At 41.3% G+C, this 16,954-nt stretch overlaps 1 protein-coding gene across 1 annotated transcript in view; it reads left to right on the top strand.

Moving 5' to 3' along the window:
* Nucleotides 1–851: 851 nt before the first annotated feature.
* TMEM255B (transmembrane protein 255B) overlaps nucleotides 852–16,954 on the top strand; it is a 70,525-nt gene continuing 54,422 nt past the window's right edge. Inside the window, exons 1-3 of the mRNA XM_064446145.1 lie at nucleotides 852–861; nucleotides 2,014–2,156; nucleotides 7,143–7,205. Coding sequence (XP_064302215.1) covers nucleotides 852–861; nucleotides 2,014–2,156; nucleotides 7,143–7,205 — 216 coding nt within the window. The remainder of the gene's footprint in view (nucleotides 862–2,013; nucleotides 2,157–7,142; nucleotides 7,206–16,954) is intronic.

Genomic DNA, 16,954 nt, shown 5'->3' with positions numbered 1-16,954 from the left:
ATGGGACTGTTAAAGGGTGAGCAAGTCTTACTGATGACTCCTTGGCTCTCCAGTCGGTGAATGAGCTCATGGATGGGAATCAGGAAGTCTCGGTCAGTGCAATATTGCCACCGGTGCACTGCTGTGGTGGCGAGCGGCACCTGTTGTTCTTTGACCTTCAGCAACCCCACAACAGAAGGGTCCTTTGAGAGACCAGGCAAGGTACACAGCTGTTTAATTTCCTCCGTCTCCAAGGCAGATACACCAAAAGCCAATTTGTATACTTTTGGGTCCTTGAAATACCCCCTCCTGAGGTAGTCTATGCCAAGGATGCACAGAGCCTCTGGGCCAGTCACAGTGGGGTGCTTTTGCCACTCATTCCCAATTAGGCTCACTTTGGCCTCCAATACAGTTAGCTCTTGGGATCCCCCTGTCACTCCAGCAATGCTGATGGGTTCTGCCCCTATATAGTTTGATGACATTAGGGTGCCCTGTGCACCAGTGTCCACTAGAGCTTTATACTCCTGTGGGTCTGATGTGCCAGGCCATCGGATCCACACAGTCCAGTAAACCTAGTTGTCCCTTTCTTCTACCTGGCTGGAGGCAGGGCCCCTCTAGTCCCGATCATGGCATTTGCAACTCACTCATGTGAATCAAGAGTCTCTCTATTAAGCTCAGAAATAAAACCAGCACTTCTACTCCTCTGTCTGGGGACCTGCTCACTGGAAACTGGAGCAGCAGCTTTCCTGGAAGAACCTCCCTGAGTGATTGTTCTTCCTTGCAGCTCACGTACCCGTGCCTCTAGGGTTGAGGTAGGCTTGCCATCCCACCTCCTCATGTCCTCTCCATGGTCATGCAGGTAGAACCATAGGATGGCCCGTGGTATGTATCCTCTCCTTTGAGCAAAAGGACGCTTATTCCTAACAGCTGGGACACTACTCTGTAGTGGTGGGGAGTACGACATATGTTCTTTGAGTTGCTGGACCTCTCGGGATAGTTTCTCCACAGCAAAGACAAGGGAGGAAGAGATATGTGCTTCATAATCTTGGAGTCTATCAATCACATCCACCACTGTTGGTGCCTCATGAACATCCCATGGGCCAGTCGGGGTCAGCTGTCTTGGCTGTGGCCCCGCCCCTCCCGGCCCCCTGCCCACGTGGCAGAGCATGGGAAGCTGGAAAGGTCCCTGACTGCCACAGGCACTACAGTGACGAGAATTAACTTTCTCAACCAAAACCAGTGCACAGAGTTACAAGTCTGAAGTCTGTTTTCCTCTCCTGGCCATGTGAACTGGTTTCGTTAAAAGAACTTTTAACCCCATACCCTTGGTGAAGAACTGTGGTTGTAGCTCAGATATGCCACCAGAATAACAAGGTTAAGTGGCTTGAAGCAGGCTGAAAGCAGTAGATGCACCTGCTGTTTTTCACTTTGAGGTATCTGAATCCAAATCCCAGTGAGGATGAATGTATTTCACTGAGCAGCTACTGCTTAAATAGGTAGTCCCATATATCATTACCTGATCAACTGTATTACAACTTTGCTTCAGAGATGCAGATTGGTTTGCTTACCACAGCAAATATGAAGAGCACGTTCATTTCCATGATAGCATGCAGAGCTTCCACTAATCTTGTTTAAAATACAGATTTTTATGTTCTGTCCAGGTAGAGTCAAATTGACACTTCATGTAAGTAAGTGTGTAAGACCTGTAGGGTCTGATTTATGGATGTGAGCAACACTTAATTATAAATGTTACTGAAGACGAGGCATAATTATCACTGTCACTGACTTTCAGTTCAGCTTAATAAAAACGCACCTGATACATGTACGAAATGTGTATGCATTAAGCTATGCCGAGCTCTAGCTAACTGTGGTTTCTGATTCCCTCTGATGTCTGTCAGCTCTTCTCCTTAGTGGGAGAACAACAGTGGGTTAACAACAGAAAAGATTGACGAAAGAAAATAATTCATTTCTTTGTATTTGTTGTGCCATGATTGCAATGAAAAGCTGTATTTTTTTCCTTCCCACTCCATACAGGACAATTTGCAAAAAGGAAGAAGACTTCGCTTTGGTTCACAGTCGCTCTGCTGGTAGTGTCTGTTTTCATACTGACCATAGGTCTGGCAGCTACCACAAGAACAGAAAATGTTACCGTGGGAGGCTACTACCCAGGCATCGTTGTGAGTAAAGAAACCTATTTTAGATTATTGGGTACAACCAGATCAATTGTTATCAGCTGGATACGGGAAGCTCTGATTGATTTAAAAAAAAAATAGAAAGAAAAAAGATTCAGTCCTGTTGCACTTCACAGGAGAGAGATACTCCTTTGTTTTGATCTAGTTCTAGTGTGTGACGAGGTAGGGGGGTAAACTCTATTTCTGAAGTGCCCCAAAGGGGAGGCTGTTAGGGGGCAGAAGGGGGTCAAGGTTGCATTGTATGCTGGGCTCAGGGGCCCATGTGAGAACCTGTGCTTTGCTTCCTACTGGTCTCTGTTAAATGGGGGCATATCAATGACTGGACAGTAGCACAGGATAGTTTTAAATGACCTTTTAGAGGTTTACCACATTGATGGCAGAAAGAGCCACTCCACTCTTGTGTCTGTGTGCCAGGAATTCTGCTGGGTCCATCTCAGGGATGGACCTGTGATGGACATTGCAAGAACGCCCTGCAGATGGGCATATGGAAGCTTCTCCCTGGAGTCTACCTAACATCTTGTGCAATCTTGCTGTCAGTCCTCTTGCACAAGATCCCCTTCTGAAATCCTTAGCCTTGTTTTTGCATTCGGAACAGACCACTTAAACATGTTGTTGCACTAGGGACAAGGTTCAAGTTGTGTCTGCTTCACCCTGTGGTGCCTCTGTGACTTCTGGGGAAGGGTAGCCCTGACAGCCAGTTCAAACCCCATGGCCCCTTCTGATCTCAGAAGAAGAGACCAATCTTATCCAAAAGGGTGGAAACCCCTGGAGTCAAAAAGTGTTTTAAGATACCTGGGCTGAGTTTTAAAAACAGACGAGTACGGGCAGCAAATAGATGAAGGCTCCTATGCCCCGTTTGGTCTCCCCAAACCAGCCAAGAAGAGGCAGAGGGTGCAAGGTAAAGAAACAAACTCATGTACTTAGACACCTGCTTAGGTATGTGGCTCCATCACTACCAAAATATGTTGTAAGGCACTGTTATTTCTTGTTCTCTGTGGAATGAAATGCCCAGAGAAGAGGGATATGTATCTTTTAATACTGTGCACATATTTTTGCATTGCCATTAATAATTTGTGAGTTAGAACTGTTCCTCCTAAGCAAGGCCTCTTACATCTTAGTGTCATGCTGAGAACAGGTCTTTCAGAAGGATAATTTTGGGATAATGATTTATAAGGAGTGGTGTTTTAAAAATAGAACAAAAAGTAGTTCCAAGAATAAAACCTTAAAAGAATGAATTTTCCTTTCATTAAGCTAAAATAGATAGATTAATACTGATCAAGGTCTCTTCTTCTTCTGTAATTTGAATTAAAATCTTTTAGAAGACCGTATTAGCTGCATTCATTCCCTTGAAAGAACTTTCATTTTTAAACTGGTGTCTTTAATAAGTGTAATAGGTAATAAACCCACATGCACAAACCAGTTTATTTCAGCATTTAATATCTTTTAGAAATAACACAATGTCTATTCACTCAGCTGAAAAATATGATCTACTAAATAATATTTTTTTTAAATCTTGGAGTCATTAATAGGCAGATAGAATAGCTAGAATTTATCAGAACACTTTGAAAACAAACCTTTTTTTTAATAATTTCCCTCCTCAAAAGATTTTTGGAGGTAATTAATTTTCATGAAATTCAGAATTCTTCTTGTGCACGTGATGGGTTATTGAAATAACTGAGGAAGAGTGATGGGTAATTGTCAGTGTAAACTTCCTCAATACACTAAATATCCCAAACGCTTAGCAAGAGTTAAAGGTGCTACACAAACCTTGCATTATATCATGCCAAAAGCCTGGTCAGAGGTATATGACAGCACTGCTGTGTTCCTGCCTCATTGCTAGAGGTTATTGACTCCAGTGCAGCATTGGCAGATGGTCTATGGGATGGCCTCTCCTCCACCTCCATGCAAAGTCAGCCACCTCTTTCAGAATAGCTGAATAACCCTCAAAAGCTGCCTCTTTTTTCCACTGACAGTAGAGGGACCTTAGAAAACCAATGTAGCACTGGTCCCAAACTTTTAGATGCCTAATGCTAGAGGAGTGAATTTGATACTAATATTTAACTGTTGGGCTCAAAGAAAAAGAAAGATTGTGAGGACAGACGGTGTTAATTACAATTGAAAATGAGGTCTAGTTCTCATAGAATTCAGTAGTAAAATATTAACTTCAGAGCTGGTAGGTGAGATCTCAACCTCTACCAACCTTAGGTAAGGGATTTTGGTCTTAAAAGCCATGTAGAATTAGGCCCTACCTTCCAACCACCTACAAATGTGAATAAGACTATCCACTCACATGGACTGACTTGCATCTAGAAGCATTTGCAGATCAGGGCTTTAGGGCTAGATCCATAGTATCATCTGGGCTTCTGCTTAGTTACCATTGGCTTCAAGAAGAGTTAGGTGTCTTAATTTCTCTGCATATGTGGTCACTTGTTATTTGTTTTGGAAAAAAGCATTTTTCTAAATACATCTTTATAGTGGTAGGTATTATCTGCATTTATGCAACCAGAGTAATTTAACATAAAATTTTTCTGTGTGTAGATGAGTTAGTTTAATGTTACGCTTTGCAAGGTGTCTGCATTTAGTAGATTACTGCGTGATCATCAGTCTGGATTTAGGGCTATCTTTGAGAACAGGCTGCAAAGCCAGAGTTGGAGCTTCTTCTTATCCTAAGTAAGTTTGCAGACAACACCAAGTTGGGTGGGACTGTTCACCTGCTTGAGGGTAGGAACGCTTTGCAGAGGGATCTGGACAGGCCTAGACAGTGGAAATGGCCTCAAGTTGTGCCAGGGGAGGTTTAGACTGGATATTAGGAAAAAATTGTTCACCAGAGGGGTTGTCAAGCATTGGAACAGGCTGCCCAGGGCAGTGGTTGAGTCACCATCCCTAGAGTTATTTAAAAGACATGTAGATGTGGTGCTTAGGGACATGGTTTAGTGGCGGACTTGGCAGTGTTAGGTTAATGGTTAGACTTGATGATCTGAAAGGTTTTTGCCAACCTAAGTGATTCTAAGATTCTATGATTCTTCAACCTCACTTCCTTATAAATATTGTTTATACTTAAATATCAAATGTCACTTCTCTATGACTACCACTTGTATTATTTTCATTTGCTATTTGTGTAATCTTTCAACCAGGAGTCTACAGGGTCTGATTGTCCCAGGCACCATACTGGCCTGGACTCCCAGAGTTCCCAACCCAAATAGCCTATTGTCTAAACAGACAAAAAAAGCAGCACATGTGACCCCAAACCAGTCTCGTGATCTCTGTCTGTGGTTTAATTGCCATTGTTCTGTATTTGCTAATTTTTTCTTCACATAAATAATATTACTCCGCTCTGTGTCCCCTGCATCAGCCATAAATGGGACTTTATGGATTGTTCCCATTGGGATGAAAAATGGGGCTTGGAACCAGGTGTCATTCTGATGTAGTTATCTTAATTTACAAAGTTGCTGTCCCCTGAACAGAGTGTCCTTGCTCACGGTTCCAAGTCTGTCTTCTATTCAGCTGTCAACATGGATGGACTTGCGTACTCTTTCAAAGTCTCTGCTTTTAGTCCTTGTGCCTTCCTTTCACATAAATCTCCCCAAAGCACTCAAAAGCAAATCTCCTTTCCCTACATTTGCTTTCTTGAGAGAGAGTGACAGATTCCTGTTGTGATACTGGGAGAGTAAAGTGCTTGCAGGAGATTTGCTTTCTGCTCTGAGCAGTTGTGCATAACAGCAAGGAGTTCACGGACATTGCTCAGGCCCTTGGCTGGGACGCATAGTCCTTAAAAACTTAACTTGTGCTGGGAGGAGCAGCTCTGAACCAGCTTCAGGGACCTCATTCCAGAAAGGGGCTTAGATTTCTTAGCAGAAATGTCATGCCCTGTCCATGGGGTGGGTTTGGTGGGAGCTGATGGGGTGACTGGGCATGTGTCTAAGCAGGGAGGAGTGTCAGCCATAGTGAAGAGAGGAGCAAGGAGCATGGAAGTGATGCATGACTGAGACTGAGGTGACCACAGGGCAGTGTGTGGCCAGGCAAGGCAAGGAGGGAGCTCTATGGAAAGAGCCTGTTGACACCTGCACTCGAGATCTGGCTGCTTCCTAGTCTGTGGCCAGCTACGTCTCAGGTGTGTGGCACCAAGGAGACCCCTTTTCTCCAAGCCCATGTGAGCCCAGTGGGAGTCCTGACTCCGGGAAAGTCTGATGGAAGGCTGGTCTCACCTGTTGCTGCTTTACCTCGTATTAACCATGAACCCAAGGAGTTTCTACCTCTCAAAACCTTCATGGGCCCATCATAAGGAGGGAGCTTTTCCTGCCATTCTGGTGTTGAAGCAGCACTGGTAGGAACAGTAAGGCCAGCTTACTCCAGCATCCCTTCTTCCTCTCTCTCCTGTGGCTGTTGGTGCTGCAGCTGTAGTGTGTTGAAACTAACTGTGCTGGTCCTTTTGGCATTTTAGCAAGAACTTTTTCTGGGATGTGTGATAGTGTTTAGTGATGGAGTTCATTAAAAACAAACAAACTCAGCCCTAAGTGTTTGAACTGGGGTCTATTGCGTGGCAGCAATACATCCGTTTTTTGAGGAAAACCATTTGTCGGAAGTTGCCTAAAGCTTTGCAGTTTTCCAAAATAATGATGTATGGGCTAAATGTAAGTGTTCTTTTCTCCTACTTTGCTTAATCTTTGCTTTATGCTGTGTAAAACTATATGTGTCTATGGTAAAGTAGCTAGGTTCTAGAAGAGTATGCCTGTACAGGCTTCCAATTACTACATTACAGTTTTGCTCTGAAATATCGAAGAGCTGCAGTTCTGGTCATTCCCCACCACATTATATGATTTATGTCCAGCAGTAGCTTCTACCCTTTCCGTTGACCTACCCCAGTTAGCCCATCTATATGATACATCAGTTCAGATATCACTGTAATGCTTTGGTATGTTGACCAAATAAGCTGACCTCATGTGTTTCTGTTGGTTTTGTTCTTTGTCTTAGCTTGGCTTTGGATCTTTCCTAGGGATTGTTGGCATCCACCTGGTAGAGAACAGAAGACAAATGGTAAGCGACAACCCTTTTTATTTTCATTTTTTCATATCAGAATGTCTTAAAAATGCCAAAAGTAGTGATTTCCAGTTGACTTGAAACTGCTGCATCTGCCTCAAAATGTTAGTCTTTTAGTCTTTTGTTTCACCATTTCTGATAAGTTGCAGAGAAATATGAATTGGTCTGTGACTTTATCTGTACAGGGCAAGGGATGGCTTCACTTCTGACAGAAGCAGTCTGGTTTTTTTTACTGAATTACTTTCCTGCTGGTTTAATGAGTTGAATCAGCCCAGGGAAGGGTCAGATGAGTGCCAGAGTTTGGCCAAGATGACATAACTGGGAAGGGGATGGGAGGAGAGACAAAACGCATAGGTTGTGGCAGCTTAGGCAGCAATGAGCCACACAGTCAGATCAACCATAACAGGTGATCTCATCCTGAACAAGAAGTTTAAGTCAGGAACGCTTTCCTGAAACTATATGTTTTAGAAGAAGGAAAAACCCAGAGCTCTTGCTATCAAGATTCCCTGGCTAGGTCAGACAGGATTTCATGACACTGCATGGTTTGTTTTCAGATTTAGCTTGGTTTTACAAACACCTTGCTTTTATTTATGTGAGGAAGTCATAGAAAGTCTTTGGGGGTAAAGGAAAGTGTGTAGGACTGGATTTGTGGAAAGTCTTACACTTTCCTTGCTCTTGGCAAAAAATAGGTGTATCTTGGTTGAATAACAGCATGCCCAATGTGCACTTTACAGTAGACTGATTATAGTCAAGCATCATGAAATATGATTAATTTAATAATGCAGAGCCTTCACTGGTATAAATAAAGAGTGGTGTTAAGCTCAGAGGAGGAAATGGTGGATTTACTTTGCTTTTTACTAACAAGTAACTACTTTACTTACAAGTAGTCTGTTGTGCTTTCCTCTTCTTCATAAACTTACTTTTGTTGTCACTGTAGGCAAATTTCTTTCATGTCACTGTTTTTACATTGCCTTTAAGTTTCAGTGATGTATTTGGAAGTATTCCCCTGTTTTTAACTTCTGTTTCTAGCTGGGTTTCCCAAAGGAATGAGATTTATAAAGCCATGATGTCTTTCTGTGTCTTTCTCTGTTCCCCATTTCACTTTTTTCAACATGTTGACCAACTTCAGGCAAATCCAGCAGGGAGGTAGAGACTTCAAAGGTGTGCAATTCCTTCAAGTTTTCTGAAAATTCACAAGTGGATAGAGGAGAGGATTATGAATTAGTTCCCCCATGGTGCTACAGGCTGCAATGTCAGCTCACCTCTTATTAAACACTAGAGAATCCAAATGGGACATGACCTGTGAGACAAAAATCTGCACCAGGCCAGGCCTCATTAATTTTGCTACTACCAAACCAGCTTATTTGCTTTGAAGAACTATTGCCCCTGATTTCCACATCAGAGACCAGGATGAACAGCAGGTTCCAAGTTGCAGACTCAATGGTGGGCAGATAAAAATAGCTTTGACTTCCACAGCATTCATGCTACTTTACTAACAGGCATAACATTTTAGGTTGTTTTATCGTTCAGTTTTCCTTTAATCTGCCTCTTAGTTTTCTATTGCTTCTTGTCCTTAGCAGAAAGTAAAATGGCTGAAAAGGACATAAGGTGGGTAAGCAGCAGTTAAACCGTGTAATAGTCAAAGTGTTGCATCATTTACACAAGGACCGTGGAGAAATAGTGTCCAGTATGTTTGGTATTAGTGCCTGTTTGCATTTCCCAGCATGGAACAAGGAAAACTGCTTTCTGCTAATAACACTTAGTGATGATCTGGCTGTTGAAAGATTGGATTTCTGGGGAACAGACCAATAAAACAACTAGGACGTTTAATTATGCTTCTTGCCTTGAGTACCATCCACATTGGGCTAAGACTTTTAACACTCTTTTGCTAAGGCTTAGCTGCTTGTTTTCAGATGTTACAGAAATGAGATTGAAAGGGTTTATGTCATACTACAACTGAGAGCAGTAATTATTCCCTGGGGTGTAACCGAGTATATTCAAATGAAAGGGTTTAGAGCAGCTTTAACAAATTTGCAGCCATCAGTAAGATTGTAAAGACTTACATAAGCACGGATATGTAACAGAAATGTCATATTCCTGTAACTAAAAATTCTGTGCATTGCAGCAGGACAAAAGGGAGTGGGAAGGAAAATAAATTGTTTACTCAATTGCTTCTATTTTAACTGGACCTCCTTTGAGCAGTTACTGCAGTATAATTTGAGTTCAACCCAGTGTAGCTCTGACAGTTGTCTGGCCCCTGTAATGACTCAATACTTAATTTTTTTAAAATTGAAAATTAATATAGATTCAATTACACTAGAAAAAAAACCATCTATTTTAAATTGACCCTTTCTCCATAAATCTTTTCTCTTTTTGTCTTGAAGTTCTATTTCCTTGTGACCTATCCTCTGTAAATCCAGATTTATTCATGGTTGATGAAATGTGAAGTGTAATATAAAATATGTAATGCTTAGAAGAACTAGTCCAGCAAATATCCAGCACTCAATAAATGCAAGCACGGGGTTTGAGAAGGAAAACACAGTTTGGCAGAATGGACAATGGTTTGTTCTTAAAACACAACATTAATAATGTTGCACCTCTTTGACCTTGTCCTTGGCATCCCAGGGCCCACAGTGGGAGTTCAATGTGCTGACCAAGGTATAACCCTTAATTCAAAGGAACTGCTGTCCGCAGAAGCCGGCTCTGCCTCATTGACTAGCATGATTTCACTTCAGCTCTTAGCATTCGTGCTTGGCTCTGCTATTGCAGAACTTTGCAACAGTGGAACAAAATTTCCCTTTGACTAAAGATTTGCACTGATTTGGGGATGTTTTTAACTGGCAAACAGAAGAAATGGAAGAACAATGTGTTGCTGTCCCTTTTTGCCTCTCTCGCCTCCTGCAAAGCAGGTCATAGATCGAAGAACTGAGTATAGCTGTAAGTTGTTTCGTTCCAAAGGCACACTTAGTCCAGCCAGATGGGTGGAAAATATGATACTGCTCAAACCAAATGGATTTGTTTGTAAGACATGAAGGGTCCTTGCTTGTTTGCTCGCTTGCCATCTCCTCACATTACACTACAAAATATTTCCAATTAGAAAACAAGCTGAAATGCTTGCTGAAATTGCAATGCTGAAATTGCATACAGAGGTGGGGAAGGCTGGATCCGTGGGGGGTTCATGGCAGCGGAGCTGAGCTGAGACCAGTAAGCAGTTTTGAGGGTGTGCTGTAAAAGGTTTCATCTCAGATAAATGTGGAGGTGGCATGAGCTAGCACCCAGAAATAAAGCACTCGTTAAATGTGCAATGTTGATAAGACACCATGCATGTTGTTTTAGCTAACCCGATGGATAAACCAAGCACTGGCTCACAGTTTCCACTCACACATCTTTCCAATGCCAGTCTCATCAAGCCATTCACAAGGCTGAAAATGAGCATGCTGAAACTGTGGTGCCTGAAAGAGTGGTGGAGGTGCAAGGGGACCATAATAACTGTCAGGGTTTTGAACATTTGCAGCATCACAGTGATGCCTGTGAGAGCTCCTTGGTAGGGTCGTGGGAGTCACCCTGACAGCAGCGCTGCTGCAGCAGAGCGGCAAAAGCAGGAAGGGCGTGGGAGGAGGTGCAGGAGCATAAAGGACACAGAGAGGATGGGAAAGGGTGAGAGAATCCGGAGTGACCCCTCTTGAGGTGTCAGTGCAAACCTTGGTACTACTTACGATGAAGACAGTTGTCTGCAGCAGGTCTGAGTCTTGCTTGTTTTTTCTTCATGCTAATTTTCTTGCTGACATGTCTAGGACATACTCAGATATAAATCTAATGCTTAGCTGGCTCAACCTGGTCCTTCACTTGTTCAAAGAGATGGTTGTAGTGATTTTAGCTGAGGAGACATTGCTTCTGACAAAAGTGGAATTTGAAAAAATAAGGGAGGTTAAAGCATGGAGTTCTGCACACAAACAGAAAAAGCAAAGCTATTTCTTCAGACTTCTCAAGGGATGCTAAGTTTAGGTGCCTTAATATGCTTGCTTCCTGATATCTGTCAACAATAATTAGATTTCAAATTAAGTGCTGAAAAGTAACTATAGCAGAATTTGGAGAAACAAAGCAATAATTTCCTCTTCTGTTTTTAGTTGATAGGATTCCCTGACAGTGCATGTGTTCCTACCATGTGTTGAGATATGTGTGAGGTAGTGTTTCAGTATTACCTCTGATTATTTTCTTGCCACTAGAATTTGCATCTGTTCCAGAAGAAAAGCTCTTTTCAGAATTATAAGTGCCAAACCTCTTTCACTTTTCAATCCTGATATGTCTTGTAAATCAATTGTGTCCATCAGAAAGTGCCCACTGGACATCTTGTGTAAAGGTGGTGGTTATTCATACATACACCAAAACAAGATATGGATACCTACTCTGCTCTGTTCAAACATACTGTGCTTCATCTACTTTTTCACGCAAAACAAATATATGAATATCCTGGAAGAAACTGGCTTTAGTGCAGATTTTGATCAAAAATGCTAATTGCTGATAGATTCCATATCACATATTAAGCTAATTAAAGCAGCTTGTTTACATAAAGAGAAAAAACATTACCATTCTGTAGACCTCCTGAGACTATCTTTGATGTTCCTGCATAAATAAATGGAAGAAGTCTTTATTGTAGTGCAGGGGAAAAGCAGATAATGTAAAGGCAATGGCTGTCATTACCAACGTATTATTTCTCTGTTGAACTCAAGCTTCAGAGAAAGTCAACAGCAGTTATTTTTTTCAGTGATTATTTTTATGTGCTCATATTTCACAGAGTTCAGGGAAAAACAATTAATGCTGATATAAAAATTATAATAATGGAACAAATTAGCGATCGTCCTTGTCTTGTTTAGCACCTTTATAATCATTAAAACTGAAAAGACCTATTACTGCCTTTTCAGTCATCAATGTGCACTAGATTTTGTGGTGTGATCTAACTGTGCATTTTAGAAACAGACAAGGAGATTTATGTGAAGATACAGGTTGACACTGACAGTTGTATGAGCTCGAGCATGGCTCTTCTTAGGATGTGCATTCCTTTCAAAATACAGCAGCATCTTAGCTGGAAGATGAAGCAGTTTATTCTTTGAGCTTATTCATCTTCCTGCACTTTTGTGCCTAGCTCTTAGACCCCTGGAATGTGGTGCCCTTTGGAGGCATCTCGTTCTCTCCTTAGATTCTGGAAAGAGCCTTGAAGGGTGATTTAGACTAGACTCTGGAGTTTTAGACAGCTAAAATATGGTAAGAAGAACCCCATATTTATATTTCTCTTCTACAATACTGAGGAGATTACGAAAGATATCATACTATAACTCTGCCCGGTTTTGAGTTCAGAGCAGAGCAGCCTATGTATAGACTGTCCAATCTCCTTTTATGCTATAAACGTGGTGCAGTCTTGGGTATTAGCTGCCTTATTTGGCACAAATCAGCTTTGCGACCCCCTTTTAATCCTTTTTGGGAAGGATTTTGAATGGGGTCTATGCATAGTAGGTCTGGGAAATCTGTGTTATTCCTTGTAATGCAGGAGGATATTCAGGAAAGTCCTGGATAGAAGCAAGACAAATACCTGGAGATGTTTTGAAGGCTCAGTTGTTTCAGCTGCGGAGGAGGAGGACAGGTGTATGTCTGTGGGTATGAAAGCACCATCCAAAGTGAAGGCAAGTGAAAACAAAATAAGTAAATTCTATGGCCCATAAAAATGTAAATACTTGAAAAGTTGTTTATAATTTATTTTAGTTAGCATAATATTGAGGGACATTTTGCTGTTATAAGTGTGATGTATTCCATAAATGTGGGACCAAGTAAAATATTTGGGATTTTTTAAAATGCAGTTCTTTGACCTTGTGCATTTAAAGTGAGGATTTCCAATTTCCAATAAATATAAATATCCACTGACACAGAGAGGTCTTCCTTTCTCCTCTTTCCTCCTTCCTCTTTCTTGCCAACTCCTTCTTCTCCTCTTTCTTGCCACAGCCAAAAATAGTTTCCACTGGATTAGTGAGTTAAAAGGTTCATAGCCAAGTGAGCATCAGACACAGCAGAAGTAAGTGGTGGGTGCTGCATGGCTGAGAGTAGAGAAGAGTCTGTAGGAGGAGGGAACAGGACTTGTCCCTTTTGCTAGGAATAAAGTGTTATGTCAGCTCACGATGCTGTGAAACCATCATCCAAGTGCTGTCAGGGAGTTAAATGCCTGAAGTTAAATAGTATAAATTTCCTCACAGTGTCTTGAGAACTTTGACATTCAGGGACTCAAAGACAAAAATAAATGCTCTCATGGTGTGAATTACCAAAGGAAGTGTGGGGGATGTTTCAGCTCTTCTCTGCCTAGTTCCTTATGGATTGGCATTTCATGTCATGTGTCTATAGGTCTATGCTTTCAGATTTTACCAGAGCAGATTCATCACCTAGTCATGCAAATACTTTTTTATATGTAAATATTATAATACATAAATGTACTATGATATTAGAACCATATAATATATAACATGTAATAAATGTTCACATATACATATGTATTTACAGCTGACATGTGCTGGCAAATACCTGGCATAATGACAAAAAAGTCTATGCCACTATGCCACTGACATTGTCTTTATTGTGCAAAGTGCTTTTTGCCCTCTTTATAGATGCCATCTGCCAAGATGTTTTCGCTAGTAAAGCTGTAATGGGAAATACAGTCAGGTCTGTAGCAGTCTTTCTGTTCCATCATCAGGGCTGTGTCTGGCTGACATACCTAGAGAGATGCCACCAAGTATGTCCAGCTACAGCCTAGAGTAGTTCTTTCGCTCTCATACAACCCTATGCTGGTCTGTTGGTTGTATCAGTCCTAGGTCTTGCCCACCCAAGGTCCCCTAGCTTGTGACCCAACACAGCATTAGCTCAGTCTCAGATAACATGTTTTCACTGTTACCATTACTAGAAAGAAACGGAAAATGGATTAAAAAGGGAAAAATTTAGCAAAAGGAAGACTTTGGCTTCTATTTGGAGGAGCTTTCTTGGCAACCAGAATGGCTTCAGTTTGCTCTGGAAGCTTAAATTCTATAAAAACAGAAGGAAGATACATATCTTTATACATATATATATATCTATAGATATATGTGTATGAATATATGCATGCACCAGCACAGCCTATTTTTGACACTCCAGTGTTTAAAGGCTGGCGCTGTTCTTTTGAGTCAGAGACTCAAGCCAGCAATTCAGTTTAAATCCTCCCATTTTATTAAGTAAAGTCTTTTGGGATGTGGTTCCTTTAAAACCTGTGCTTGGAAACAGCACACAGAATTAAATGCATAATGGGACACTTTTTAGCGGCCAGTTTGTTTTCTTGTGCTGTTTATGTAATGAAAGCATTAGTGTCACACAGCTGAAAACAAAAGTAAACTTTATGACCTATGAAATTTGTTTGTGGAACAATAAATAAATCGATTACTCTCCCTAGCAAGCAGGAGCAGGGGATAAAGAGTCTTGATAAGGAATCTGAGAGAAGTGCTCATGTGTGCAAGGTGCAGAAGGTGAGGTGGGGTGTGCCCTATGAAAAGGACAGGCATTTTCCAATTCTCTTTTTGAAGAATGAGATAAAATTAAATGGGTGAGTATCCCTGTTGGCCAGAAAGAATCTTCTACTCTCTACAGGTATAACTTTACTACATGAAAGCTTGTAATTTAATTGTAATGCATTTCTGATAAAGAGTATGTGTGAAACCAATGCAGTTGCTGTAATGTGAAAAGATTTGTAAAGATGCTAACACACTTTGGTGTAAAAAAAGTTCCTGCCGCTAAAACAGTGTCAGCTGTAGTAGTCTTGATCTATGTCAGTTCCACCATTTTTTACCAGGAAGCATAAACTTTGATGGCACATCGTGTGCTATTTATTTCTGGTTTATTGTTCTCATCCTGCTCTGAACAGCTGCCTCTGTTTAAGTGATGAAATGAGCTTGTTCCATTTGAATCAATAAAAGAGCATCCATGAAAGGAAGTATGTGATGGGTTCCTCTAAAGTCAGCACTGCTGATCAGTGAATCTCAATTTATGTTTCACTTTCGTCCCCTTTCTTTTTAATGCTGTATTTAGTTTTTGCTTCTTGACTGTATTTGCTACTCTTAAATCTGTAATAACTTTTAACCATTCTTAGATAAGTGCTTTTGTTGATGTTTGCAAGGGGCAATTCTTACCCATTTGAAGTGCTTATTGGACTAAGGCTTGCTTAGGCTGGGTCCAAAACCATTAACATTCGTCCAGCTGTGAAATCCAGCTGGTTATTTTTTCTTCTCTGTATAATATCACTCCATCTTTATAAAATCCCAGGCATCCTTCTCTCTTTCTACATTATTCCCCTCCCTGCCTTGCAAGCCAGGCAAGTGACTGAAGGAAAGGACTGAAGTAAAGAGAAAGCAAATATCAGGGCAGCCAACATCAAGGGGATGAAAGAAGTATTGACAAGATGTTGGTTTTGGCAGCACAGATACTTCCTTGTTTAGGCTCCTTCTATAGCCAGCAGGAAAAAAAAAAAAGATATGATTGGAAGGTAATTCATCCCATTCTACAGTAGGTGTAGAGGGTATCTGGAAGCGTCTGGCTCTCCGTTGACTAGAGAGGAGTGCAGATAACCACCTGAGACAAATACCTATATTTTAAGTAGCTGGACTTATGTATGATGAAACCTGCCCCTTAGGAGAGTTTACTTAGCAGCTTCACCACATTAAAAAACCCACTCTTGGTACCACCCAGCAGCATGGATAGGAAATACTGCTTCACTTTGATGGAGCACTGCAACGTTTCCCTTTCAGAAATACATATTGAGGCTTCACTCCCTTTTACTTCTACTGAGCAGAGCCTAGCTGATTCCTGAATACAGGCCCATCTGCTTTGTGAAGGCATGCTCTTCCCGTTTTTGGTATCCCCCAGTCTATACTTATATCTGCACAAATTAATCAAGTCAAATGCTCCACTAATTTTGGACTCAAAAGTATTCTGGAATCAGTTTGTGTGATTTGCCATAGAGTATGGCAACACATCCCTATGAAATGAAAAGCTAAAAATCATAGAGACATGAAAAGATGGAAGTGAATGAAAAAGTACGTTGCCAAAAGACAGCTCCTGAAACAAAATAATAATCTGGGGGTGACAACTCTGACAGTAACTTTGGAATAGGGAGACAAGGACTCACAAAACCAGGAGAAGATGGTAGAGAGCAGAGTTGCCTTTAAAAGCACCCTACATCTGAACTGCCCTTGGGAAGCCTCAGTGCCCCCCTACCTACTACTAAGATGAAACAAGGGGAAGGGATTAATCATGTAGCCAGTACCCTATCTGATGGGCTGAAAGAAAAATAGAGCAGCTATTTAAACAAATCTCTTTAAAAGCAGCTAAAACATGGGTGGAGCAGAGCATATGTATTACACCTGCTCAGACAAGAGAGGGTCAATGATTAGGGTGGTTGTTTCAGCTCAGACTAGGAGAAGATACAGCAGTGCTGTCTGAATGAGTTGAGATGTGATGCTGCAAGAAGGAAATCTGTAACTGTCTGTTAACGTCTACTGGGATATGAACAGGGGTCCTCAGATACTGTGGGGGCTTTAATGAGCATTGATAATAAAATTAACCCTGCCCCAGGAAATTTTAAAAAAGGGACTGTTTTGCGTTGCCTTCTGTTTCTTGTCTTGGAAAATGTTCGGTACAGTTCAGTCTTTCTTCCAGCATTGTTTTAGCAATATCTGCTGGACTCC

The sequence above is a fragment of the Phalacrocorax carbo genome, chromosome 1, assembly GCF_963921805.1.
Source record: "Phalacrocorax carbo chromosome 1, bPhaCar2.1, whole genome shotgun sequence".
Taxonomy (NCBI): domain Eukaryota; kingdom Metazoa; phylum Chordata; class Aves; order Suliformes; family Phalacrocoracidae; genus Phalacrocorax; species Phalacrocorax carbo.
Note: the sequence above shows the minus strand (reverse complement) of the source record. Positions and strands in the feature narration are given on the sequence as shown.